This window comes from Caenorhabditis elegans, chromosome IV (genome assembly GCF_000002985.6).
Source record: "Caenorhabditis elegans chromosome IV".
Taxonomy (NCBI): Eukaryota; Metazoa; Nematoda; class Chromadorea; order Rhabditida; family Rhabditidae; genus Caenorhabditis; species Caenorhabditis elegans.
The window spans coordinates 5,010,791-5,031,564 of NC_003282.8; the positions used below are offsets into that span (position 1 = coordinate 5,010,791).

General features: G+C 35.6%; 7 protein-coding genes and 20 non-coding genes across 27 annotated transcripts; 15 read left to right on the forward strand and 12 right to left on the reverse strand.

The window, feature by feature from the left end:
• Positions 1-83: 83 nt before the first annotated feature.
• On the reverse strand, positions 84-104 carry 21ur-14740. Its single transcript, NR_053425.1, has one exon.
• Positions 105-299: 195 nt separating this feature from the next.
• On the forward strand, positions 300-320 carry 21ur-10115. The gene has a single exon (NR_053426.1).
• Positions 321-365: 45 nt separating this feature from the next.
• Positions 366-512, forward strand: T28H11.31. Its single transcript, NR_131476.1, has one exon. It is a non-coding gene; the product is annotated as an Unclassified non-coding RNA T28H11.31 (non-coding RNA).
• Positions 513-1,070: 558 nt separating this feature from the next.
• 21ur-8603 lies at positions 1,071-1,091 on the forward strand. Its single transcript, NR_053427.1, has one exon.
• A 659-nt stretch (positions 1,092-1,750) lies between these two features.
• Positions 1,751-4,052, forward strand: srm-1 (Serpentine Receptor, class M). Its single transcript, NM_068301.3, has 6 exons — positions 1,751-1,962; positions 2,011-2,083; positions 2,366-2,459; positions 2,973-3,360; positions 3,526-3,681; positions 3,734-4,052. The coding sequence occupies exons 1-6, from the start codon at positions 1,759-1,761 to the stop codon at positions 3,812-3,814; spliced, it is 996 nt and encodes a 331-aa protein (NP_500702.1). The 5' UTR covers positions 1,751-1,758; the 3' UTR covers positions 3,815-4,052.
• 21ur-12147 lies at positions 2,155-2,175 on the forward strand. Its single transcript, NR_053428.1, has one exon.
• 21ur-13627 lies at positions 2,164-2,184 on the reverse strand. Its single transcript, NR_053429.1, has one exon.
• Positions 2,263-2,283, reverse strand: 21ur-10805. The gene has a single exon (NR_053430.1).
• On the forward strand, positions 2,934-2,954 carry 21ur-9528. The gene has a single exon (NR_053431.1).
• A 433-nt stretch (positions 4,053-4,485) lies between the features above and the next one.
• On the reverse strand, positions 4,486-6,385 carry T28H11.7 (BAR domain-containing protein). The gene is made up of 4 exons (NM_068302.5): positions 5,360-6,385; positions 4,919-5,150; positions 4,679-4,872; positions 4,486-4,629 (listed from the first exon to the last, which is right to left on the reverse strand). The coding sequence occupies exons 1-4, from the start codon at positions 5,416-5,418 to the stop codon at positions 4,530-4,532; spliced, it is 585 nt and encodes a 194-aa protein (NP_500703.1). The 5' UTR covers positions 5,419-6,385; the 3' UTR covers positions 4,486-4,529.
• Positions 5,689-6,976, forward strand: ssq-4 (Sperm-Specific family, class Q). Its single transcript, NM_068303.5, has 3 exons — positions 5,689-6,004; positions 6,051-6,779; positions 6,828-6,976. The coding sequence occupies exons 1-3, from the start codon at positions 5,719-5,721 to the stop codon at positions 6,932-6,934; spliced, it is 1,122 nt and encodes a 373-aa protein (NP_500704.2). The 5' UTR covers positions 5,689-5,718; the 3' UTR covers positions 6,935-6,976.
• Positions 6,977-7,198: 222 nt separating this feature from the next.
• On the reverse strand, positions 7,199-9,843 carry T28H11.8 (MFS domain-containing protein). The gene is made up of 7 exons (NM_068304.6): positions 9,668-9,843; positions 8,942-9,416; positions 8,346-8,623; positions 8,047-8,141; positions 7,897-7,989; positions 7,733-7,849; positions 7,199-7,450 (listed from the first exon to the last, which is right to left on the reverse strand). The coding sequence occupies exons 1-7, from the start codon at positions 9,813-9,815 to the stop codon at positions 7,259-7,261; spliced, it is 1,398 nt and encodes a 465-aa protein (NP_500705.2). The 5' UTR covers positions 9,816-9,843; the 3' UTR covers positions 7,199-7,258.
• On the forward strand, positions 8,098-8,322 carry C09B9.82. Its single transcript, NR_053432.1, has one exon. It is a non-coding gene; the product is annotated as an Unclassified non-coding RNA C09B9.82 (non-coding RNA).
• On the reverse strand, positions 8,182-8,331 carry C09B9.81. Its single transcript, NR_053433.1, has one exon. It is a non-coding gene; the product is annotated as an Unclassified non-coding RNA C09B9.81 (non-coding RNA).
• 21ur-6413 lies at positions 8,213-8,233 on the forward strand. The gene has a single exon (NR_053434.1).
• On the reverse strand, positions 8,262-8,282 carry 21ur-14081. Its single transcript, NR_053435.1, has one exon.
• Positions 8,575-8,595, forward strand: 21ur-14897. Its single transcript, NR_053436.1, has one exon.
• Positions 8,679-8,699, forward strand: 21ur-12605. Its single transcript, NR_053437.1, has one exon.
• Positions 9,520-9,540, forward strand: 21ur-7226. Its single transcript, NR_053438.1, has one exon.
• 21ur-13671 lies at positions 9,523-9,543 on the forward strand. The gene has a single exon (NR_053439.1).
• Positions 9,844-10,335: 492 nt separating the features above from the next.
• On the reverse strand, positions 10,336-14,956 carry C09B9.85 (Bestrophin homolog; the record flags this gene model as incomplete). The annotated part of the gene is made up of 10 exons (NM_001276822.2): positions 10,336-10,806; positions 10,855-11,027; positions 11,644-11,796; positions 12,932-13,156; positions 13,201-13,325; positions 13,369-13,441; positions 13,602-13,974; positions 14,554-14,688; positions 14,733-14,851; positions 14,900-14,956. The coding sequence occupies 10 exons, from the start codon at positions 14,954-14,956 to the stop codon at positions 10,572-10,574; spliced, it is 1,668 nt and encodes a 555-aa protein (NP_001263751.1). The 3' UTR covers positions 10,336-10,571.
• mir-8191 lies at positions 12,138-12,205 on the reverse strand. Its single transcript, NR_131477.1, has one exon. It is a non-coding gene; the product is annotated as a pre-microRNA mir-8191 (primary transcript).
• Positions 14,957-15,722: 766 nt separating the features above from the next.
• On the reverse strand, positions 15,723-18,288 carry best-6 (Bestrophin-6). Its single transcript, NM_001268339.2, has 11 exons — positions 18,220-18,288; positions 18,116-18,172; positions 17,946-18,064; positions 17,768-17,899; positions 17,204-17,294; positions 17,086-17,158; positions 16,916-17,025; positions 16,663-16,866; positions 16,251-16,403; positions 16,057-16,202; positions 15,723-16,008 (listed from the first exon to the last, which is right to left on the reverse strand). The coding sequence occupies exons 2-11, from the start codon at positions 18,170-18,172 to the stop codon at positions 15,945-15,947; spliced, it is 1,149 nt and encodes a 382-aa protein (NP_001255268.1). The 5' UTR covers positions 18,220-18,288; the 3' UTR covers positions 15,723-15,944.
• A 212-nt stretch (positions 18,289-18,500) lies between these two features.
• Positions 18,501-20,256, forward strand: C09B9.2 (uncharacterized protein). Its single transcript, NM_068306.3, has 7 exons — positions 18,501-18,565; positions 18,608-18,733; positions 19,021-19,162; positions 19,205-19,341; positions 19,390-19,611; positions 19,865-20,117; positions 20,166-20,256. The coding sequence occupies exons 1-7, from the start codon at positions 18,510-18,512 to the stop codon at positions 20,214-20,216; spliced, it is 987 nt and encodes a 328-aa protein (NP_500707.1). The 5' UTR covers positions 18,501-18,509; the 3' UTR covers positions 20,217-20,256.
• On the forward strand, positions 19,785-19,805 carry 21ur-9012. The gene has a single exon (NR_053440.1).
• Positions 20,257-20,419: 163 nt separating the features above from the next.
• 21ur-1875 lies at positions 20,420-20,440 on the reverse strand. Its single transcript, NR_053441.1, has one exon.
• Positions 20,441-20,717: 277 nt separating this feature from the next.
• Positions 20,718-20,738, reverse strand: 21ur-1140. The gene has a single exon (NR_053442.1).
• Between the last annotated feature and the right edge of the window lie 36 nt (positions 20,739-20,774).

A 20,774-nucleotide genomic window follows, 5' to 3' on the forward strand; every position in this document is an offset into this window, starting at 1 on the left:
TAATTATCCATTGGGAATTGTCGGAAGATGCTGACTGGTTATTACTTGTAATTTAGTCGTTGTGCTATTCTGATACCAGTTTTCCTTTTTCATTCCTGTTTACATCTTTGTTCTAGAGTAAATTTTCATGTTCTGGTCTTCTTAAAACACGGGTTTTCGTTTTCTATTAGATTTATCTAAAAATAAAAGCGAAATTAAATTTAATTGAGTGTTCCTATCATGAATTTAAGAATAAAAAGTTTTAAAATTTTTTAATGTTTCAACCTATTTTCAAAAATTAGTGGTTTCTTTTTTTATAATCTTATTGTAGGGCTGTACAAATCGGCGTCCGGTCGTCCGATTTTGACACCACGGACGTACTGCGTCCGGTTTTGGGGTAGGTTTCCACGGCGGCCGACAATTTCCGAGTTTCGCCACTCACTATACTTAATCAGCAATTTTATAGTGAGTGGCGAAACTCGGAAATTGTCGGCCGTCGTGGATAGCTACCCCCAACCGGACGCATGTGCGTCCGTTTCGGACGACCGGACGTCCGGTTGTACAGCCCTATCTTATTGTAATCTCTTTTGGATCTTTTCAATCAACTATTCTTGTAATCTTTTCAATCAACTATTCTGTGCATTCAAAAATAAATTTATCATGTTTGAAAAAAGTTTAGTTTTGATCTTCTCGTAATCCATCATATTGTATTGACCACTTTCACCGCTTCTTGCCGACTGAATACACATTTTTTCACTTGGAAATTATTTTTGCATCTGCAATCAGTTTTTTAAAATCAGTTTTGATAAGAAAAAACGGGAAAAATCTGTGAAAAAAAACACGCGGAAAACAAAGCAAGATAAATTGTTTTAAAACTTGTGGGATCCTCGGCCATGGCCTAGAAACCACATTTCCTTGTCTTGCTTTGATTTTCGTAAAACACGGGTTTCTATTCTTTTTTAACCTATTTTTCTTGATAAAATCGAAAGTAAATTTAATTGGGTGTTCCATCATGAGTTCAAGAAAAAATGTTTTAAAATTTTTTACTTTTTCAAACTTTTTTTGAAAACTGCTATGTATTTGTATGATGTTTTTTCTGCTCTGGTGGACTTTGAACGACGGTTGGAAATTTTGACGTCAAAAATGTGGTCATCGATCGAGAACAGTTCAGAAAGTTAAAGATGTTTTCTGCCTTTCTTGGGAGCATTAAAACGTGATAAAATTCACTGTACGTATTCCATCAACTGACAGGCACAAAATTCCGGCCTGCCTACAAAACTACTTGCTTCCATACGCGTGCCTATTTTTAGGCAGGTAGGCATTACACAGGCAGGTATGAGGCACACCGTGCTTTTTGTCTTTTTTAATTTTGGCTAAATTCCCTGTTCGAGTTTCTTTCAAAATGAGAAGTCACGCTTACATTAGAGCCAATAAAAGTTCTCGATTTCTCCTCACAACTTCTGATTGGTTGAAAAAGGGGAGTGAATCGCTGATTGGTCAAACTCTCATTTTTAAGAAAAAATTTTAAAAAAAAACCAACCTTCTTCATCCAAATTATTGTTAATTACACATTTTTATTTGGTTCTTCTCAAAAATTCAAATATGCTCAGGAAATTTGAGCTAACACGTTCCAAGTATTCTGCATGAAAACAAAACAATTAGGAATTTACCAATCTGATTGTTTTTGTTCTCACATATTGCTTTTTGCTCTATTTGTCTTTTTTCGACTATAAATTGTATTTATTTAAAATCTATCAAATACCTTTAAATATTTCAGATATGCAATCCAGTGATAATATCAACAACACGTGGTTTGATGAGTTTAATAGTGTATTCACTGGGGTTTTATCTCTAATTTTTAATATTGCTTTGATACTCGTAACATCAAAAGTTAAAATATATTCGGACTATGTGAAACGGATGCAAATATTTGGCGCAGTTTTGAGACTGATTTTTTCAGTTTTAATTGTGTTTAGCTCCCCGGTGAGTCAACAAAACATATATCATAGTATCATAAGTTCAATTTTGCAGACACTTGCTTATATAACAGATGCTGAAGCTGTTTACATTGTTAAAGGCGGATTTTCATTGCCTATTAAACTGGGTGAGTAACTTCTTTAAAACAATATGTGTTTCAATTGAAACAGTTATAACAGTTTTAAATATTAATAGAGTTTAAAATCTTTGTATCTGCAATATTTATTATTGGCTTTCATCTTGATTCATCATCACTTGTTAACAATATGAAACAAGTTTTAATAAATAACACAATTTTTAATAGTGTCATTGATTATCGTATTATTACTATCATAGAGTATCTCCACTTTTAATTTAAAACGTTATGAAACAAGTTTTGATTTTTGAGCTATTAATTTTTATTTCTCAGGAAGAGCTATGCTCATTACCTTTGTAACATTTGTCATTTTTTCGTGTATGGGACCTCCGATGCAATTTCTTCAAATGGTTTTTATTGTGAAAAAGTAAGTAGAAATCTGCTAAACAATTATCCTACATGTAAATTTTATCAATTTTTGGTTATTTTTAAAACAAATTGGCATGCTGAAATATTCGACTTAATTTTTTTAAATTAAGCATTCAAATTGTCGAAGAGTTCTTTTTATAAGTTAATCAGAAAAAAACTGATACGATACTTGAAACAAAATTTCTATATGTTTTTCTCTGAAAAGTTACTTACAACCCTTGATGTTGGCAAAAAACGCATCTGTGCACTGTGTTACCTACATTTCATATCTGCCTTGCGACTACATCATCATCATACTCCAAAAAACATGTACACTTTTTTTCTGAAAACGTTTAAACAATGAATATTCAATAGGAGGCAGGTAATACGTACCCACACCGAAGTTTGTGCGTGCCTGTAAAATTATATTTTTAAACTAATGTTCACTGTTTCAGCTATTACTTAATTCAAAAACAGCGGAGTTCAAATATGATAAATTCTGAGTTTAAGAATCTACAAATTATACTTTCAGAACAACGAGAACACAAAAAAACGTGGTCCTTACAACCACAATCATATCATTTATTGTCTCTCTAATATCCACAGTTCTAATCACCTTTGGCTATGTCCCAGATGCTGCTGACGATCAACTATCAGAATATATCGTATACAATCTGAATGGAATCGGAAAATCTGCATATTTAATTGCATCACTAGAAAGATATGATTACACGTTGAATGACTTTGTTGCTGACCCAATTTCATGGGCATGTACGATTTATATAATGGCTGTTCTAGTGATAACTACAGTAATTGCGATGGTTTGTTGGACAATTATCAGATACGAAATTCATAAGGGAAGTCGGAGTACAAATTCGATGAAGTCTCAACAACAATTGAATATGGTACTTATGGTTCAGGTAAGGCAATAACAGAAATTGAACAAGCAATGTTGCTTTTTTTTCAAATGGAGTAAATAAAAATAAAAATATTTTGAAACAGTAATTGTTCTAAAATTTTAAATTCAAAGTTTCAAGCAAAGCAGCTTAAAAATAACATTTCTCCTTAAATTCTCAATTTTTCAGTTCATTCTACCATTTCTCACTATCCACATTCCATTCTATGTGTCTTTTCTAATGCCATTATTTCGTATCGAGACTTCTCATCTGTCAGTTTATCTACCGTATCTTTTTTCTTGGTGTCCGGCTTTAAATCCAATTTTAGTAATGATTATGGTAAAGGTTAGCTTTCAAACTGATGAGTATGTATGTTTTTATATGCCAATTATTACAGAGTATTCGAGAAAAGGCATTTGATGCGATGAGTATTGGTTCAAGAAGTCACTCGACTATCATTAATGTTTTCAATAGATAGCAATATTGTTTCACATTTTGCTGTGAAGTTTTGTGAAATTTTTGCCCCAAAACAAGTTGGAGGCAATTTTGAAATGAACAAATTTTAATCATATTTGGAGAAAATAGCAGGAAAATAAGAAATTTGGCCGTGTGTCTTTAAAAAGTATAGTAGTTTCCACGCAAGTACACGATTGAGCTGATGGGTAAGAAAAGAACTTTGCAGTTTGGTTGTAGTGAACAATAAATTCGTTTTTTATTTTGGTTTACTTTTTCTTGGTTTTTGTATTTTTACACGGGCCCTACTGTACTCACTACAGTAGTCACACAGTTCATCGACTAGTGTGAGACAAGTGTGAAACTAAACTTAGGCGACATTTTGTTAATAATCGTAACTTAAAGGAGGACTAACAGTTCGGGCGATTTTGATCTTATAGACCCAACATGGGCTCAAATGAACGGATTGAAACTTCTCGAAAACTTTTCAAACTTTTTCATGCCGGTTCAAAATTTTGAAAAAGCTACACTGATTTTAGTCAAAATCTCGAATTTTGGCCATTTTTCCGTCTCACATCTGTCGGAAGACAAAACTGTTAACAAAACTGTTAATACCCAACTTTTTTAACTAAAAAAAATTAATATGGAAACGTTGGAAACAGTTCATTCGATCTGAAAAGTATAAAGCTAAAAAAATAAGTGAATGTAGAAAATCTTTATTTTCAAAGAGGATCCTTTCTTTATTTACGCAACGCCACTTTAATCTCCTTCATAAGACCGTCTTGCCAGGAAGAATGGTTCGATTCAATTGTCTTGATTCCGTTCGCCAGTTCTCGCATTCTGAAACACATTCAAATAAGGATATCGTGCCTACGAAAGACCTACAAACCTCTCACAAGCCACTTCAAATTCCGTGGTACTGTTATCCAAACGAGTCTTGTTAACTTCAGTCTCGTTGTTCGCATATTTATCCGCCGCACTGTCCATGTCGAGCCGAGTCCTATTCAAATTGGCGATACTGTCCGCGTGAAGTTTTCCCTCGTTTTGGTAGAATGACTTGTATTTTTCACAAATCGCGAGGACCTGGAATGATTAGTCTGTGAGTCGTCGTGCAACAGTAGCTTTATACCCCTTTCACGGCATCAGCTTCGGCACCCATTCTAGCATCAACAGCATCCATAAATGGTTTCACATTGATCTTGTCACCGAGACGCGAGTAATTCTCAAGGGTGCCAGAGAAACTGGCCTTCTTCTGCCACTTGCTAATATCTTCCAAGTTTGTCATGCTCTTGTGAAGGTCCTTGACACGTGGCGTCAGATTTTTGAAGTAGCCCATCGCATCGTCCACTTCTGCGGGAAGACTAAAAATTTAATGTAAATAACGAGCTTCTATACCATGCGACAAATAACTCTCGAACTGGCTTAAAATTATCTGAATAGGCGGTTGCTAGAAGAGACACCTCGGGTGAGTTTTCTCTTACTCTTTCTTACTTGTTTCTCTTACTTGTTAGGCCAGCAAAAGCGGACACTTGCGCGGACGCATGTACCTTTAATGCCTTCAGTCACTTACGTTGTCGCCTTGGCACGTCCAGTCTTTTCCTTAACTTTCTGCTTCAAACGTCCAAACATGATGATGTTGATTAAAAAGCGATGAAGATGAGAAGTCCGAGTAACTTCGAGGCAAGTATAATGAAGTAATAAAATTGTTTTTTTTTTTCAAAATATAATGTTTCATCACGTTTCACCAAATGACCTTGGGCGTGAAAAAAAAACAAAATGTTTCAGGAAACACCAATGTTTTTCATCAAATGACTTTTTACCGTGAAAAGGTGGTCACTGGTTCATGGTGTCAGAGGACGTATTAGTGCTATATAAGCATGAAGTTTTCACTAAATCTCCTCATATCATATTCGAACACCACAAAATCGAATGACGTCTGCTTATTTCGGAGTCGCTGGCGGAGGTAATGCTGGAGCTCAATCAGCATATTTCGGAGTCGGAGGAGGACCTGCTGGAGGAGGCGGTGGCAACAAGTCAGCTGGAGGAGGTGGTGCACCACCACCTGGAGTGTCGTGTTACTTGGGAGCTGGAGCCGGAGGCGCTGCCAGTGGATCTCAATCGGCTTACTTTGGTGTCGGAGGAGGCCCAGTTGGAGGTGGAGGTGGCGGTGGAGCACCACCAGCTGCTTCAAATGATGCAGGATACTTTGCTACACGTGAGTTTGAATTTCAGAGGGAACAATCTTATTTCAAGATTTTTAGCACCAGCGGCACCAGCTGGAGGGTCTTCGACTATGACTGCCGTCGGAGGAGCCCCACGCGGAGCATCAACCATGACGGCTGTTGGTGGAGCCCCTGTTGGAGGATCAAGCACAATGACTGCAGTTGGTGGAGCGCCATCGGGAGCTTCAACCATGACCGCTATCGGAGGAGCACCTCGTGGAGCATCAACAATGACAGCTGTCGGTGGAGCCCCAATGGGAGGAGGATCAACAATGACTGCCGTTGGAGGAGCGCCATCAGGAGCTTCCACCATGACTGCTGTTGGCGGAGCTCCATCCGGAGCATCTACCATGACCGCAATTGGAGGAGCCCCACGTGGAGCATCAACAATGACAGCTGTCGGTGGTGCACCAATGGGAGGGTCATCTACGATGACAGCGGTTGGCGGAGCACCAATTGGTGGATCTTCGACAATGACTGCTGTGGGAGGAGCACCACGTGGTGCCTCGACCATGACAGCCGTCGGAGGTGCTCCAGGAGGAGCTAGTACCATGACTGCAATGGGAGGTGGTCCATCAGCTTTTGGAGGAGCACCACCACCGCCATCTGGATCAGCGATGGGAGGAGGAGGTGGAGGTGGAGCCACATCTGCGTACTTCGGTGTTGGATCTGGAGCTATGGGAGGTGGAGGAGCTGGCGCCCAATCGGCATACTTCGGAGTTGGTGGAGGACCAGTTGGAGGTGGTGGCGGTGGAGCCAAAAGTGGAGGTATACTTTTCATTTTGCAAAGCATATCTATAACCTAGCCTTTTTCAGGAGGCGGTGGAGGTATCCCCGGACAATCGGTTTACATGGGAGCCGGTGGCGGCGGCGGCGGCGGCGGTGGAGGCGGAGCTACTTCTGCTTACTTTGCTCCAAGATAATTGCACTAAAATAATGGATGTTTTATAAATGATGATTTTGAATTTATTGTTTCTTGTTCTTACATGCATCGATAAGCTGAACTGTTCCCATTAATATGCAATAGTTGTCATTCGGGGTGCCAAAGCTTGATGCTTGAAAACCTATTCTTCATATAACACAAAACTGAGCTGTAGGCGTCAGCCGCATTTTTTTACCAGCCACACAGCCTTGATGTGAGCACTTTGAAGCAGACTCCCATCATAACTTCATTTAAAATAAACACAAACAATTTGACGTTTTTATTATTCAAAAAACTTTAACTGTTTCCAACCCGTACCTAATAATTAAAACTTGCATTCTCTTGGCATCGGGATTGTGATTGGTTCGGGTGGTGATATGTCAGACAATCGATAAATTGTGTATTCTGATGCTCTTTTCTTCATTGTCCATTCGGCAGGTGTCGCTCGGGAGAACAGTGTGTAGAGAATTGATGTGATGACTACTGTGATGACGAGGAAGTAGAATACGAAGGACCACTGGAATTGTTTTATTTGGGGACAATTTTGGTGATGTTTCAATAAAGTTTTTTACATGTTTAGTTAGTAGTTTTAGTTTTTTTTTAATCATCGTTCAAAAAAATGTTGTTTGCAATTGCCACGAAATCACTGGTTGTGAACCCTCAAACAATTATTGTCAGTTTAGAAGCATTAAAGTCAAAAAAATTACTGTTTCAGTCATTCTAAATTTAAAGCGTCATGCCCAGGCTAGATAACTCCAAAAAATTTAGTATATGATAAATGATGATATGTATTTCTCACCTGGCTTCTTGTATTTTCAGGTACCGCTGCTTGAACTCCCAGTGGAATCAAGATCTGTGCAATTCCAGCAATCACCATATTTAAGTTCAATGCGAAGTGAGAATGTTGGCCAGCTCTCTGAATCATAACATTGAAAAGTCAGACAAAATATTTCAGTGGTTTACAATTTGAATAGTTCTACTGCAAATGACTGGAACAAAGAAGTGAAGAGATGCAAAGATCATCATAAAGATCAACGACCACACACGGTCATCCAGCTGGAATAATAAAAATATGCAACAATATTGAAGTTTTAATGAGAAAAATAAACTTACAAATCCAGTGAGGAACAGGGAGAAAGCACTCATTGATTCCAAGATAAGAAGAGGCACGACAAGAGTTAGCTTCGGACCACACCCGAATTTCACATCTGAAATTATAAATTTGAGTACATACTGTTTCAGTTTGCTTATGAAAGTGGGGGAAAATTCAACCACATGTTCCAAGAATAGAACATATATCTTCACCAAAACTAACAACATTCTTTGACATGTAAGAAAAAAATCATAAATAAGTCTTAAATAGTGATATGGTATATGTTATTTTTGAAACAGTAAATTTACGTAAAACTCACCTAATAATCTACCACACCCAATTTTAATGAAAATCGCGATTAACTGAGGAATTGCAGAGAAATATCCAGTTTCTCGAATTGTGAAGTGTAGAACTTGTTTGATGAATGTTGGAGAGTATTGTTGATAAACAATCATTGCCAAATAATATCCAGTGAACATGAGTAAACTGATCCAAATTGTTGAATCTTTCAGTAATGCCTTATATGGAACTTTTTCTTTCTCTTTCGTTGAATGCTTTCCAGCAAGAATGTATTTCTTCTCGGATTCTTCCAAATTGCTGGAAAAACGCGTTTCAATAAGTTTTAATAGGTTTTGATACAACTTTCAGTTATTTTTTTCGAACTCTTACAATGTTCAAATATAAATAATTTTCAGAAAATTCAAAAGTACTACTTTTTTTAGATTGATTCTTAAAATAATTTTAGGTAAAAACTGAGTAACTGCTACTAATAGAAGTTCCCATAAATCAGAAATAAATAAATTTTACCGTACATGTGGTTTAGTAATTTTGCCATTACAGAGAACTTTTCAAATACTATACATGTTAATTTTAAAATTTATCAGACTTTCAATCTATTAAATAAACTCAACTAACCAATTCTTCTCTACATTATCAGAATAATAATATGCAAATGCAGTTGAAGAGATGAATGTACCTACTCCCAATATGTAGTAGGTGGCTTCCCATCCAAAAAACGAGGAAGAACACATCTCACCGCCCAAAATCATTGTGAACAACGGGCCAAACTGTGACGTTGCAAGCATTATTGAGAAGAAGAATGAGGCTTCTGATTCAGGAGTCCATCGAAGTACGAGGTCATTTGTAAAGTGTAGCTGACTGGCCTGAGCAAATCCAGCAAAGAACCGGCAGACAAGAGCTGGCCAGAAGCCAAGGGAATCGAACAATGGGTAGAGGATGGAACTGAGTGCTGACATAATACCGTAGGTGAAGATAAGGACACGAGTACTTAGGAAACCAACAAAGTAAAATGGAGCAGGACCAAGACACATTCCGACGGCTGTTGCGGTGAACATCCAGGCAATGTTTAAAGTGTCAAGAAGATAATAGTCTGCAATAATTTATTGAAATTCATTGTATTGTACAGTATTCAGATTTGAAAAAAATTGCTGTTTCAAAGATTCTAAATCTCAGAATTAAAAAAAAATGTGTGGTGATAAAAGGAATAGTCTCCAGTGTGCCTTTGACTTGGACATTGGCTCTCAAATCAATTTAAAAAATTTCTAAAATTCTAAACTTCAACTTCTTAAGACAAGTTAAAGATAAGGTCTCTTAAACTATTTTACAAGTTTCCAAACTCACCGGGATCCACAATTACACTTGTCGTATCATCACTCTCATTTCCACCTTGTTGGCAAATAATCGTAAATCCAAAAACCACTCGATTACTATAGACAAATGTCATCGAGATTGTGGCCAGGAAAAGCAGGAAAAATCGAAAATTGTTCATTTTCAACTGGATTTTTGTTCATTCGAATCTGTAAATCAAGTTAAAACGAAATATTTCTGAAAACAAAAGGTTTTTATAAAGAATAAGTTGAATACTATGAGCGATTGCCACTCGGGACACTGGCTAAAAATTTGAATTTGCATAAGTCAGTGAGTCTCGAGTGAGTAGAAATGATGATAATATTTCACAATATCATTCCAAAAGAGATCTATAATGGTTGCCGTTTTGATTTTTTGAAGTGACGCAAATTACAAACTTTTTGAGTTCTCTGAACTATTACTTGTTAGAAACCTACAAAAAGTCGGCGATAGTTTCTCATATTTAGCATTGAATATTATTAGCAACTTCTTTTTTTAAAAATTGTGTTAGTAACTAAATCAAAAAACCTATAATTTTTTACAAACTTATCCATCAAATTGAGGGATTCAAATTATTCATAAAGTTACTCCCTCAGTTGCCAGCTCGATTAATTATTAACGTCGAAATCTTTCTCAAAATTAAAAGTTGAAACAATTTGAAAAAATAATGTATTTATTTACAATTTAAATACCAAATAATGAATTAAAAATAATAGGGTACATGTTCACATAAAAGAAAATAAATGAGAATGAATATTGCAAGCAAAAACTTTAAATGTACAAGTAGTGATTGAAAGAAATGGGACATTACAAGAAATCAACAAAAGAAGGTTCAGTGAAATTTAAACTAAGAGATGGAATGGTTTCCATAAATTGGGAAAAAACAGAAAACGATTACTTATTTTTTGTTCACGCCCACATTTGGAGTATCAAAACTAATAGGAATAGGTCCCAAAGCGCCTGCCTTATTAGTTGAATAACCTGACTCATTGAAAGTTGATGTACTGAATGTAGAAGCATTACTGATTTTTCTTTGTGCACCTTCTTTATTCTTTGGCTTTAATGGAGTTGGACGGGGCTTCGATGGGGTAATATTAACAGAAAATTGTTTCATTTCAGGAGGGTCATCAAATCTGAAAATTTATGAGGTTTGATGAATGTCGATTGGAATAAAAGCTTACTTCATATTCTGTGCAGATCCAACTAGGGCGTCTCCAATGCTTCCATCCATACCATGCGGATAAAATGGACGGGCGTGTTCTCCCTCGAACGCGTCTATTTTTTCTTTTCCAAGATTTTTCTTTTTCAAAGCAGGGCATTCAGCATATTCAGTATCGACAATCGCCATTCCGGTCTGCAAAATGTTAAAATGTTAGGAAATCGGGCTGTGGTTTTTGTCGCGAATACGGATAGGATGAACCTCTCCTGTTCTCGACTAACTTTGTGGTAAGAATATAAAAAAGACTACATTTAAAAACGGCTTATTACACTCAACATAGTCCACCTAGCAACGCGATTCATGGTCACACTTCTACAACGACAAAAGAAGCCCTATCACGTAGGAACTCTTTGACCGAAAGAATGCAAATGAAATATCAATAAACCAGTGGAACAACCTTTGCGGCCTTTACGTGAAAGGTCATATCAGATGTCTATATAAGGAGGAGATTGTGGAAGAAACATCAGTTCTCAATCTACTCAAATGAACTACCTTAACTTGTGTGGTCTTCTGGCGATTGCCTGAAGATTCTGTGTAATAAAGTGTATCTAATTAATGCTGCTCTGGCCCTCATTACTTCAAATGTGATTTTTCATTTTGTAATTTAAATTCTGTCGCAATTTTCTTATCGTTGTTTTTGTTGCACATTCGTTGCACATTGGGGTACTTTGACTATTTCAAAGCATATTCCGATTTTTCTGGATTCTAATTCCAATTTACCAACATTAAGAGACGCATAAAAGAAACTTACATAAATATTCCTGTCAATGAGGAAGTTCACTTCAAAATCGTCGTCATCTTCTCCTAATGGATTCAGAAGAGCTTCAGAAACTTTCACCCATCCCATCAGACAAATGAATTGGAATATATTTCCAAGTGGAATGTAATAAGTTATGTAATTGCTCTGTAAATAAATATTAATAGAACAGGTTTTTAATTCAAAGTGGATAGTTTTTACTGTATACTGCTTTAAGAATTTCTCTTCGTTCGTTTTTGACTAAATTCAAAAATCTGATAATTTTCTAGTTAAAATTATTCGAACAGCATTTTTGTCAAATCGGAGATGTTTCAAACATCAACGATTTGATGGTTAATAAAACTGTTGTGCGGAGGTGAATATTTATGACTTTTGCGGGGTAGCTTTTATTGTTTTATTGAGGGGTTTAGGGGTATATAAGATAACTTTTTGTATTGTAGGGATATATTTTTCTACATTTTGAATAAATCTTTCTTATTTTGTTATTTGTCCCTTGGACTACTTGGATACGAAAACTGTTGGCAACCGTGCCAACATTTGGTGACCCAGGCAGGGGACCTGCAATCTTCTGATTGTGGCTATGTAAGGCAATGGATGGCTCTGTTCAATGCGGTCCTGAAGGAACAGCAATGATTTGGACATTCTCAACCCCGGATCAAGATGTTTTGGTCAATTGCACTGCGGATTGTGGCTTACGGACTAACTGGATGCTCAGCGGACGACTAAAGGATCCACCCACCTTCTCCATGAATAAGTCATATTTTGCGAATCCTTTTGAAACTGTTAAGTCTTACTCCTTCTCTTTCGGTCAAGTTCTCTTTAATTTCGCCAAAAATATCTTTGAGGGAATCCAAAACATTTTGATTGTATTAGGGTTAGTTGTTGTATTTATAATTTCTTTTATTATTGTTAGGAAACTTGGATCTAGATATTTTATAACCCGTCGTAGGAACCAAAGACTAAGATTTCGCACTAAATATTTTTAGTAGGTCCTGATTCCAACCTTTATTTGCCCGGGAGTGTCAAATCGGAGATGTTTCAAACATCAACGATTTGATGGTTAATAAAACTGTTGTGCGGAGGTGAATATTTATGACTTTTGCGGGGTAGCTTTTATTGTTTTATTGAGGGGTTTAGGGGTATATAAGATAACTTTTTGTATTGTAGGGATATATTTTTCTACATTTTGAATAAATCTTTCTTATTTTGCTATTTGTCCCTTGGATACGAAAACTGTTGGCAACCGTGCCAACAATTTTAATTCCAAAACAAGTTTGCTTACCGAATCAATCGTCCTATCAATTTCAGGATCAGTAAGCATGTGTTGTCTTGTGAATGTACAGAAAATAAAGTAGAGTCGAACAGCAAAAAATATCACTTGTGGATAGGCCAATGGAATTGGAACCCAATCAGCGTTTTTCACAACTGAAATACTAGCTTGGAAATTCTTAATCTCCTGCCATGCTGCACTGTATAGTGAGGGAGCGGCAAACGGATGATCTTTGTTCTGAAACTTTCAACTTATCAACACGCTCTGTGAAGCTCACGCACAGTAGCAGAAACAGCCATGAATTGTTCTCTAAGGATTTCTGTTGCCCATCTTATTGGAACCCAAGTCCGGTCATACTCGAAATCCATGTTCTCTATGATGTCAGCTTCATCTTGGTGTAGAAATCCTGAAAACTTTCAGATGAAGAGGACAAAATTAAGCAGACCTACCGGCGGCAACAATTGACGTATAGTTCGGAAAACGGCGGAGAGTTCTCATCGAAATTGTTCGCAACACCAGTACCTTTAAAAATTGAAATTAGACCGAGAACTGTTACATCTAAAAATTGATAGGCTTCATAACAAGGCTGAGTAATTTCAATGACTTAACATAGGACCTGTCCCGAAAAACCTGCATGCTTTTCTCTGATTCACTCACGTTTTAAGCGTAATTAAAAATATACCTGTGATGCCACCAAGTAACGAATAATAGTTCGCCGAGCCATTCTCAATTTATTCTTTCTCTCTGCATCCAGTTTTTCTAATTCCATTCTCTCCTCTTCCTTCTTAGCAGCATTCAATTTTTCTAATTCTTTTTGCTTTTCAACATATTTGACGGCATCGGGTTTAAGAATTTTCATATTCTCTGCGCCACTTTTAACAGTTTTATTCTGTTCTCCACTGCTCTTCTTCTTGTTCTTTGTGTTCTTATCCGATTCCTTTTCAACACTGTCTGTTCTATCTTCCAATTTGATTATTTCTTTCTTTTCTTGCGCAGGCTTAAGTATAGGTTCATCATTTTTATCATCCATGAATGCGGCTATCGCATAAGCGGCGCTGAAAAAATAAACATATTGGCAATCCACACAAAACGATTCATTATAGACACTTTGTGTTGATCACTTTGCCGAGTCAATACCTGAATTTTGAAACTTAAAATATTTTTTGAGTTGTGACTTTTTGTTGAACAAACTTTCGCTAAATATATCAGCAGAGTTGGTACGTCTACAATTTCGCTATCATCTCCAATCTTTGCTGACGTTTTGGTCGGAAGGCACTTGGTTGTGAATTTAAGAAGCGGTATTTCATTGGGAGTTGGTGAGGACATTGTAGCGGGTGTAAAAGTTACATTAAATTAAACTCAATAAATGTTCAAACTTCCAAAAATAATCAGGAACATTTTGAAATTTTGAATAAACTGTGTAAAGAATTTAGTTTGAAAGTGTGATAATGTATTCTGAACTTTGTTTTTTTTTAATTTCTTGGTAAGAATTTAATTTGAAAGGTGGAAAATGAAATTTTAGAAAATTAAAACATTTTGGGGGAAACGAAATCCATAAGTACCGGAAAAACTTGTACCTGGCATGGGACAATACCCTCGCTCGCATATTTTATGTAAAAATAATAAAACCTAACCTCTCAATGAAACCCATATTATCGAAGATCTTGTTCCAACGCGCCACAATTGTGGTGACGAAAAAAGTGAGCATAAACGTCAACACAGAAAGATCAAAGTTAGCAATTTTGGGGAGGAAATTTTTGTCGAAAATTCTGAAAAATTGGCATATAAGTTACCTATTATTAATTTTCAATACATTTTCCTATCATCATCCAAAGTCATATAGACCGCTTTTATTGTATAATAAGTAACAATCCACAATGCCAATTCTTTCCAAATTGATTTCCATACAGACCCTTTCCATCGAAATAGTATCTGGAAAATAATGTTGTTTTTATATGTTGATTTAGTAAAAGGATTTACTTTGAAAAAGTTAAAATACGAATCCGTAGCGACATCACAGTTATATGACATTGTCATCTGAAAAATTTAATTTTATTGTATAAGTTTGACTAGACAAACGTACTTTTGCAGCTTTTAACAAACAAAATATCAACAGGGGGAAAAATTATAGTGACACACTCATTTAAATATTTTCAAAATTTTCAAAGTCTACAACTCATCCTACGTGGACTTTTATCGAACTGCAAAGTTTGCGCGAAATTAATTGATTGTTTAAATATTATGGAGTAAAAAGTTTTTCACGTTTGTGCATTTTTAAGAGTAGTGGTTTTTGAAAATTGAATGTTTAAAATTTCCGGAAAAGTCACAAAGTTTGTGCATTAATTTTTTATTTTAATTTAGTTAGCATATAAAAACATTTGTTTTATCATAAAACAATTTTATTTCGGTTAGATCAATAGAGAGAGAGATTTCTCAAAAATTTTCTGAAAGTTGAAAACTTTTAGAAACAAATTCGATACTTGGACCCGCAATTTTCAACTTTCAGAAAAGTTGAGTACTTTTTCAATTGTTTCAACTGAGTGAAAACATTTCAGGTAAAGCAAATATTTTTAAAGTACTCTGTCACTGAAGTAGCTCTGTCTCATTTTGTAAAAACGATGCTCTGCAATTCCACAAAAATAATAAATTTTAAGTCAAATTCGGCAAATTTTACTCCGTCGGCAAACCCCGTGAAAGTTTTAACAAATCTGTTCTAGGAACACTCAAAAAGTCCGAACTTTCGAAGATCACAAGTTTTAAATATTTATATTAAACCACTTCTGCCGATTCCTAAAACAACATAATTTATTTTTAATTAAATGACTGTTTTATTGGGCAAAAATAATTAAGAACAGGTTTACAGACAAAACAATATTTTGAATAATACACGAAGAATGGAAATAGGACATGTAATAAATGAGGTAACATTTCTAGTAAAACAAACGATTTGAAAGAAAATTATTAAAAATAAAAGAGGATTACTTATTTGTCTTGTTCATTGATTCAGGGTTCTCTGGGATTTATTTTATGCTGGTGGATTGTTTTCTCCATTTTTCTTAACTTCAATACTTGCATCTTTACCGGCTAATCTTAAAATTATTTAAATTTGGCGATTTTTCATTTTATTAAAAGCTCACTTTATATTTTCTACAGATCCGCAGAGAGCCTGTCCGACACTTTGATCAGTGATATTATTCGGATAGATTGGGCCAAAGTTTCGATCCTCGAACAGGTCAGGTTTAAGAGGCGGCGGTTTCGATGTTTCGATTATTAACATACCAGTCTATAACCTAATGATTATGCTTCGATTTGAAACAGACATTTCACCTACATATATGTTACTGTCAATCAGAAAGTTGACTTCAAAATCGTCATCATCCTCTCCTAATGGATTTAGAAGAGCTTCCGCAACTTTCAACCATCCCATCAGACAAATGAATTGGAATACAGTTACGATTGGAAAATAGTAATGGATGACGTAGCGCTGAAAATGAGTAATTGTAGTTTTCATTCTTCCAAAATTTGTAAAATGTCTTGTAATTATGGATTATAATCAAAAAAATACTTGGGGTTTCTCGTTAATGAATTTGAAGGCAAAATTTCCCCATTAGAAAAGTGTTTAAAACGTTTATATTTCAAATTAAAGCATAGCAGTTTCTAAAACAAGTTCCGACCATAAGCTCTAATCAAGTTTTAATCAGAATTCAGATTTTCTAGTTCTTGAAAATTTTAAATGTTCCTACCGCATCATCATCATCGAGATCAAAATATTGCTTCGCAAATGCACAAATAACAAAGTAAAGTCGAACAGCAAAGAAAATCACTTGTGGATAGGCCAATGGAATGGGAACCCAATCAACTTTTCTCACTCTAGAAAGATGCGTTTCAAAATCACTGACTTCTTTCCACGTGGCCCGATATACCGAATGACTGAAGAAGTTTCCACTCTGAAATAAATAAATATGTTAGATTTTGTATACTTTTGTAGTTGCCTACTCTGTATTGATGTCGGAGAACTTGTATCGCCCATCGAATTGGAACACAAGAAGAGTCGTAACTTAAATCCGTATTTTGAATTATCGTAGATTCTTCTTTTGTTAGGAATCCTGAAAACTTTCATAAGTTTCAAAGTCTTTTCAAAACCCATATATTTATAAATAAAATACCAGCAGTAACAATCGATTCATAATTTGGGAAACGTCTGAGTGCTTTGATGGAAATCGATCGCATGACGAGGATCTAAAAATGAAATATATTTCAAAAATGGTTAACTTATAAACTCACTTGAGATGCAACCAAATACCGAATAACAGTTCTCTGAGCCCTTCTAACATCTTCACCATTCTTCATGAAAGAAGAAACGGCATAAGCTGCGCTGAAAATTGAAAAATTGGAATTTAGGGCTCGCGACCTATGACGATCAGGTGCACACACCGGGAAGCAGGACGGGTGGGTAAAGAAAGAGGCGAGACAAGAAGAGATGGGAGACAGACAAAACCTCTTATTTCAGCATGATAATCCAAATTTGCAGCTAAAAATTGATATAGAAATATAGGAAAAAGTTCGTTCGATCTGAAAATAATATTTTTAATTGTTGAACCATTCGAAAAACACCTCAAGTTGTATCTGAAAGTTGCTGCTTATCAAAAAAATGTTTAACGGCAAACAGCTACTTTCAGGCACTTTTTGGTGTTTTTTCAAACAAATAAAAATTATTTTCCTACACTACTCTATCAATTTTTATTTTAAAATTCAGATTAACATTCTGAAATAAGCGGTTTGTAATTGGTCTTATTGACACCTTGGTTCGTTTAAACTATTTTAGCTTCACAAATGAAACCAACGAACTTCTCAATAAACCCCATATTCGTGAAGACATTGTTCCAACGCTGCACAATTGTGGTGACGAAGAAAGACAACATAAACGTTAGAATGGAAGGTTCAAAGTTGATAAAATGTTCAATATTGCTCCTGAAAATCCTACAAAAACCTAATCTTAGTAAATGATAGTTTGCATAGACAACACTTTTTCCTCTCCTCATCCAGAGTTCGATAAATTGCCAAAACGGTATAGTATAGAACGAGCCACATAAACAATTCCCTGTGAATCAATTTCCACACGGAACCCTTCCATCGAAATAACACCTGAAACAGGGATATCTTTATACTCAGTGGTGATTAGGTGGCAGGTTTTACTTTGAAAAACCCGAAATAAGATTCCGTCGCGACGTCATAAGTATAGGATATTGTCATCTGGAAAATTAATGATACTTCTCCTATATCATATTTCAAGAAATTACCTTTAAAGCTAATGAAGAAAAACTATAAATCGCTTGGAAAGTAAACTGATATTGATTTTTTTTTCATTTGGCAGTACAAGTTTCCAACTGACTCAACGTGGATATATTCATACGTGAAAACATTAAACTCCACGCAATAAAAAAACAGCGAAACATGTTTCTTTGGTGAAAAAGGTTGAAATTATTTTAACGTGCACACCCACGTTCTCACGTTTAGAAGTTTCGATCAAATCAATCGATATTTCTCGACATTTCTCAACGTTCTACACAACCCCTCTACACTTCAAAAAATGGGAGCACGAAAACAGAAAAAGAAGGCTAATTCGCTTGGAAATAGTTCGAAAAGGTAAACTATTTTTCAACTTTTCAACTGAAACGTTTGTTACAGATCCTTCACTTCGGTTCTTCCACATGAGGTTTCCAGTTTTCACGAGGAGGATAAGAAGACTAGCTCGGCACCTCGAACCATTTATAAAGTGGCGGAGAAAAAGAAGAGTGGAGATAAGAAAGAGAAGTTCGTACATATTGAAAATCTGCGCAGCTGACACGGCGCAAAAAGTTATATGGTGGAGGAGTATTGATTTTTTACTGGTCCAACTATTCGATGGCTTAAGAACTCTCAAACTATTTCGAAACATGAGAAATATGCTGGTAGCGACAGCCAAAACTTTCAGCCAATCGCGTAGCTCGGCTTACAGAAAATCAGCAACGAGGTCGTAGCTAGTTGAAGTAATTTTCGACTGCGCGTAGAAAAACTTCCAATTGACACTTGAGGATTATAGAAATATTATTTATTTTAAGCACATCCACTGCTGCCTCTTCGATCATCGGATGTTTGCAAATTTTCATCATTGTGTACTTGCTAACTGCAATGACTTATCAGTTTGTTTGGGGAGAAGTTCGAGATTTGTGGGCGTATTTAGCTGAAATTATGATGTTTGAGGTAATATACACAGAAATTCTAAAAATAACGAAAAGTTTACAGTTGATTGCGGGATTCGTTTTGATCAGACTATCCAACAATCATTGGATCGGAGTTGCCTGCCTTTTTCTCTCTTACCATTTTGTTCTGCTTTTCCTCATGTTTTCTTTCTTTCTCCAGTCCAGTTTCTCATCAAAAAGGTAATTTCTTTCCTACTATTTCACAAAAAAGCTTCAAGTGATTTTTAGTCGGTTCGTTGAGCAAATCTTCGGAATGTCGGCAGTATCTTCTATGTCAACGTGTGCTCATTTTATTATCGTTGTCAATGCGGTGCAAATGATTGCAAAGTCTAAGAAACGAAATGACTATGGTGAAAAAGTGATTGTGGAGGACGTGGATAAGCGGAGAAAAGATTTGTATTTGATGATTAGTGACTTGATCAGCGAGATTTGTTTTGATGATAAGGATTCGTAAGTTTTCTTTTTCGGCAAAATTACCAAGGCAGGTATGCGTAGGTCACACCAAAGGCAACTATATATTCCTAAAGAAACGTTGACTTATTTTAATCGGTAAACAAACATTTTCTCAAGAAAAAAACAGTTTCATTGTTTTATTTAAATAAAAACAACTGATACTCATCTAGTGCAAGTGAAAACCACACTTCTAAAGTATACAATTTCCGCAATTAACACAATTTTTACAGTTTTCAAATCATCTTTTAAGGAAGCTCCACCTCACTATCAAAGACGAAACAGGCCGCCCGAAAACAATGAGTGGAGCCGGAATCGAAGCCGGAGTGAGCCGTGTTCTTGAAATGAGCATGGACGGGGATAAGGTCAGCCTATCGACTAGCAATACCACTCAGGCCTGCATTCATGTTCCAAATTCTTCCAAGAAACACAAGAAACGTGGAAGCCGCAGCCGGAGCCCACATCACGAGAAGAGCAACTTGTCCAAGTATAATCGTTGTCAGAAGGTTTGCTACATAGTGCTGTTAACTTTTTGAAATTTTCAATTTTTTCAGCAAGATGAGATGCTGAGTCCACGCAAGATTTTGGCCGATGAGAATAATTGAAGAGTTATGTGTCTGTACAAATAAAGTGATTTGAATTATGAGAAATTTCTTTTTTAATGAATGTTCGTTTTGTGAATTACAAATATATTTTATTTCCTTTTATACTTACATTAAACATTCGTTAATTTGTAATTATATAATTACTTTTGTAGATTAGAAAACTTTAAAATCACACAATTTCATGAGTTAGAAAATTGAAATATACTTAAGCGACCAACTAGTTAATAGATAAATCAAATGGGCATTAAGTAAAACTCCAAGTTGAAACTGTAATTTTCCAAAACACTATTCTGTAATCTATTTATTCTAACTCATTCGCATTTCTGATGATGAATTCATTGTGGTTGTTTGATGTCTTGTAAGAGTTAAAGTATATTTTGAAAGAAACTGTTTTATGAGTTTCAAACGGTGACAAAAGAAAATTTTGTAAAATATCAATCAATTTTTCAAAGCTATGGCCATATAAATTGTGCGGTAACTGTGAACTTTAAAATCAAACTACTTCAGTTGCATCATTGGGCACCATTGGTATTCAAATGGACACCAAATTAAATTAAA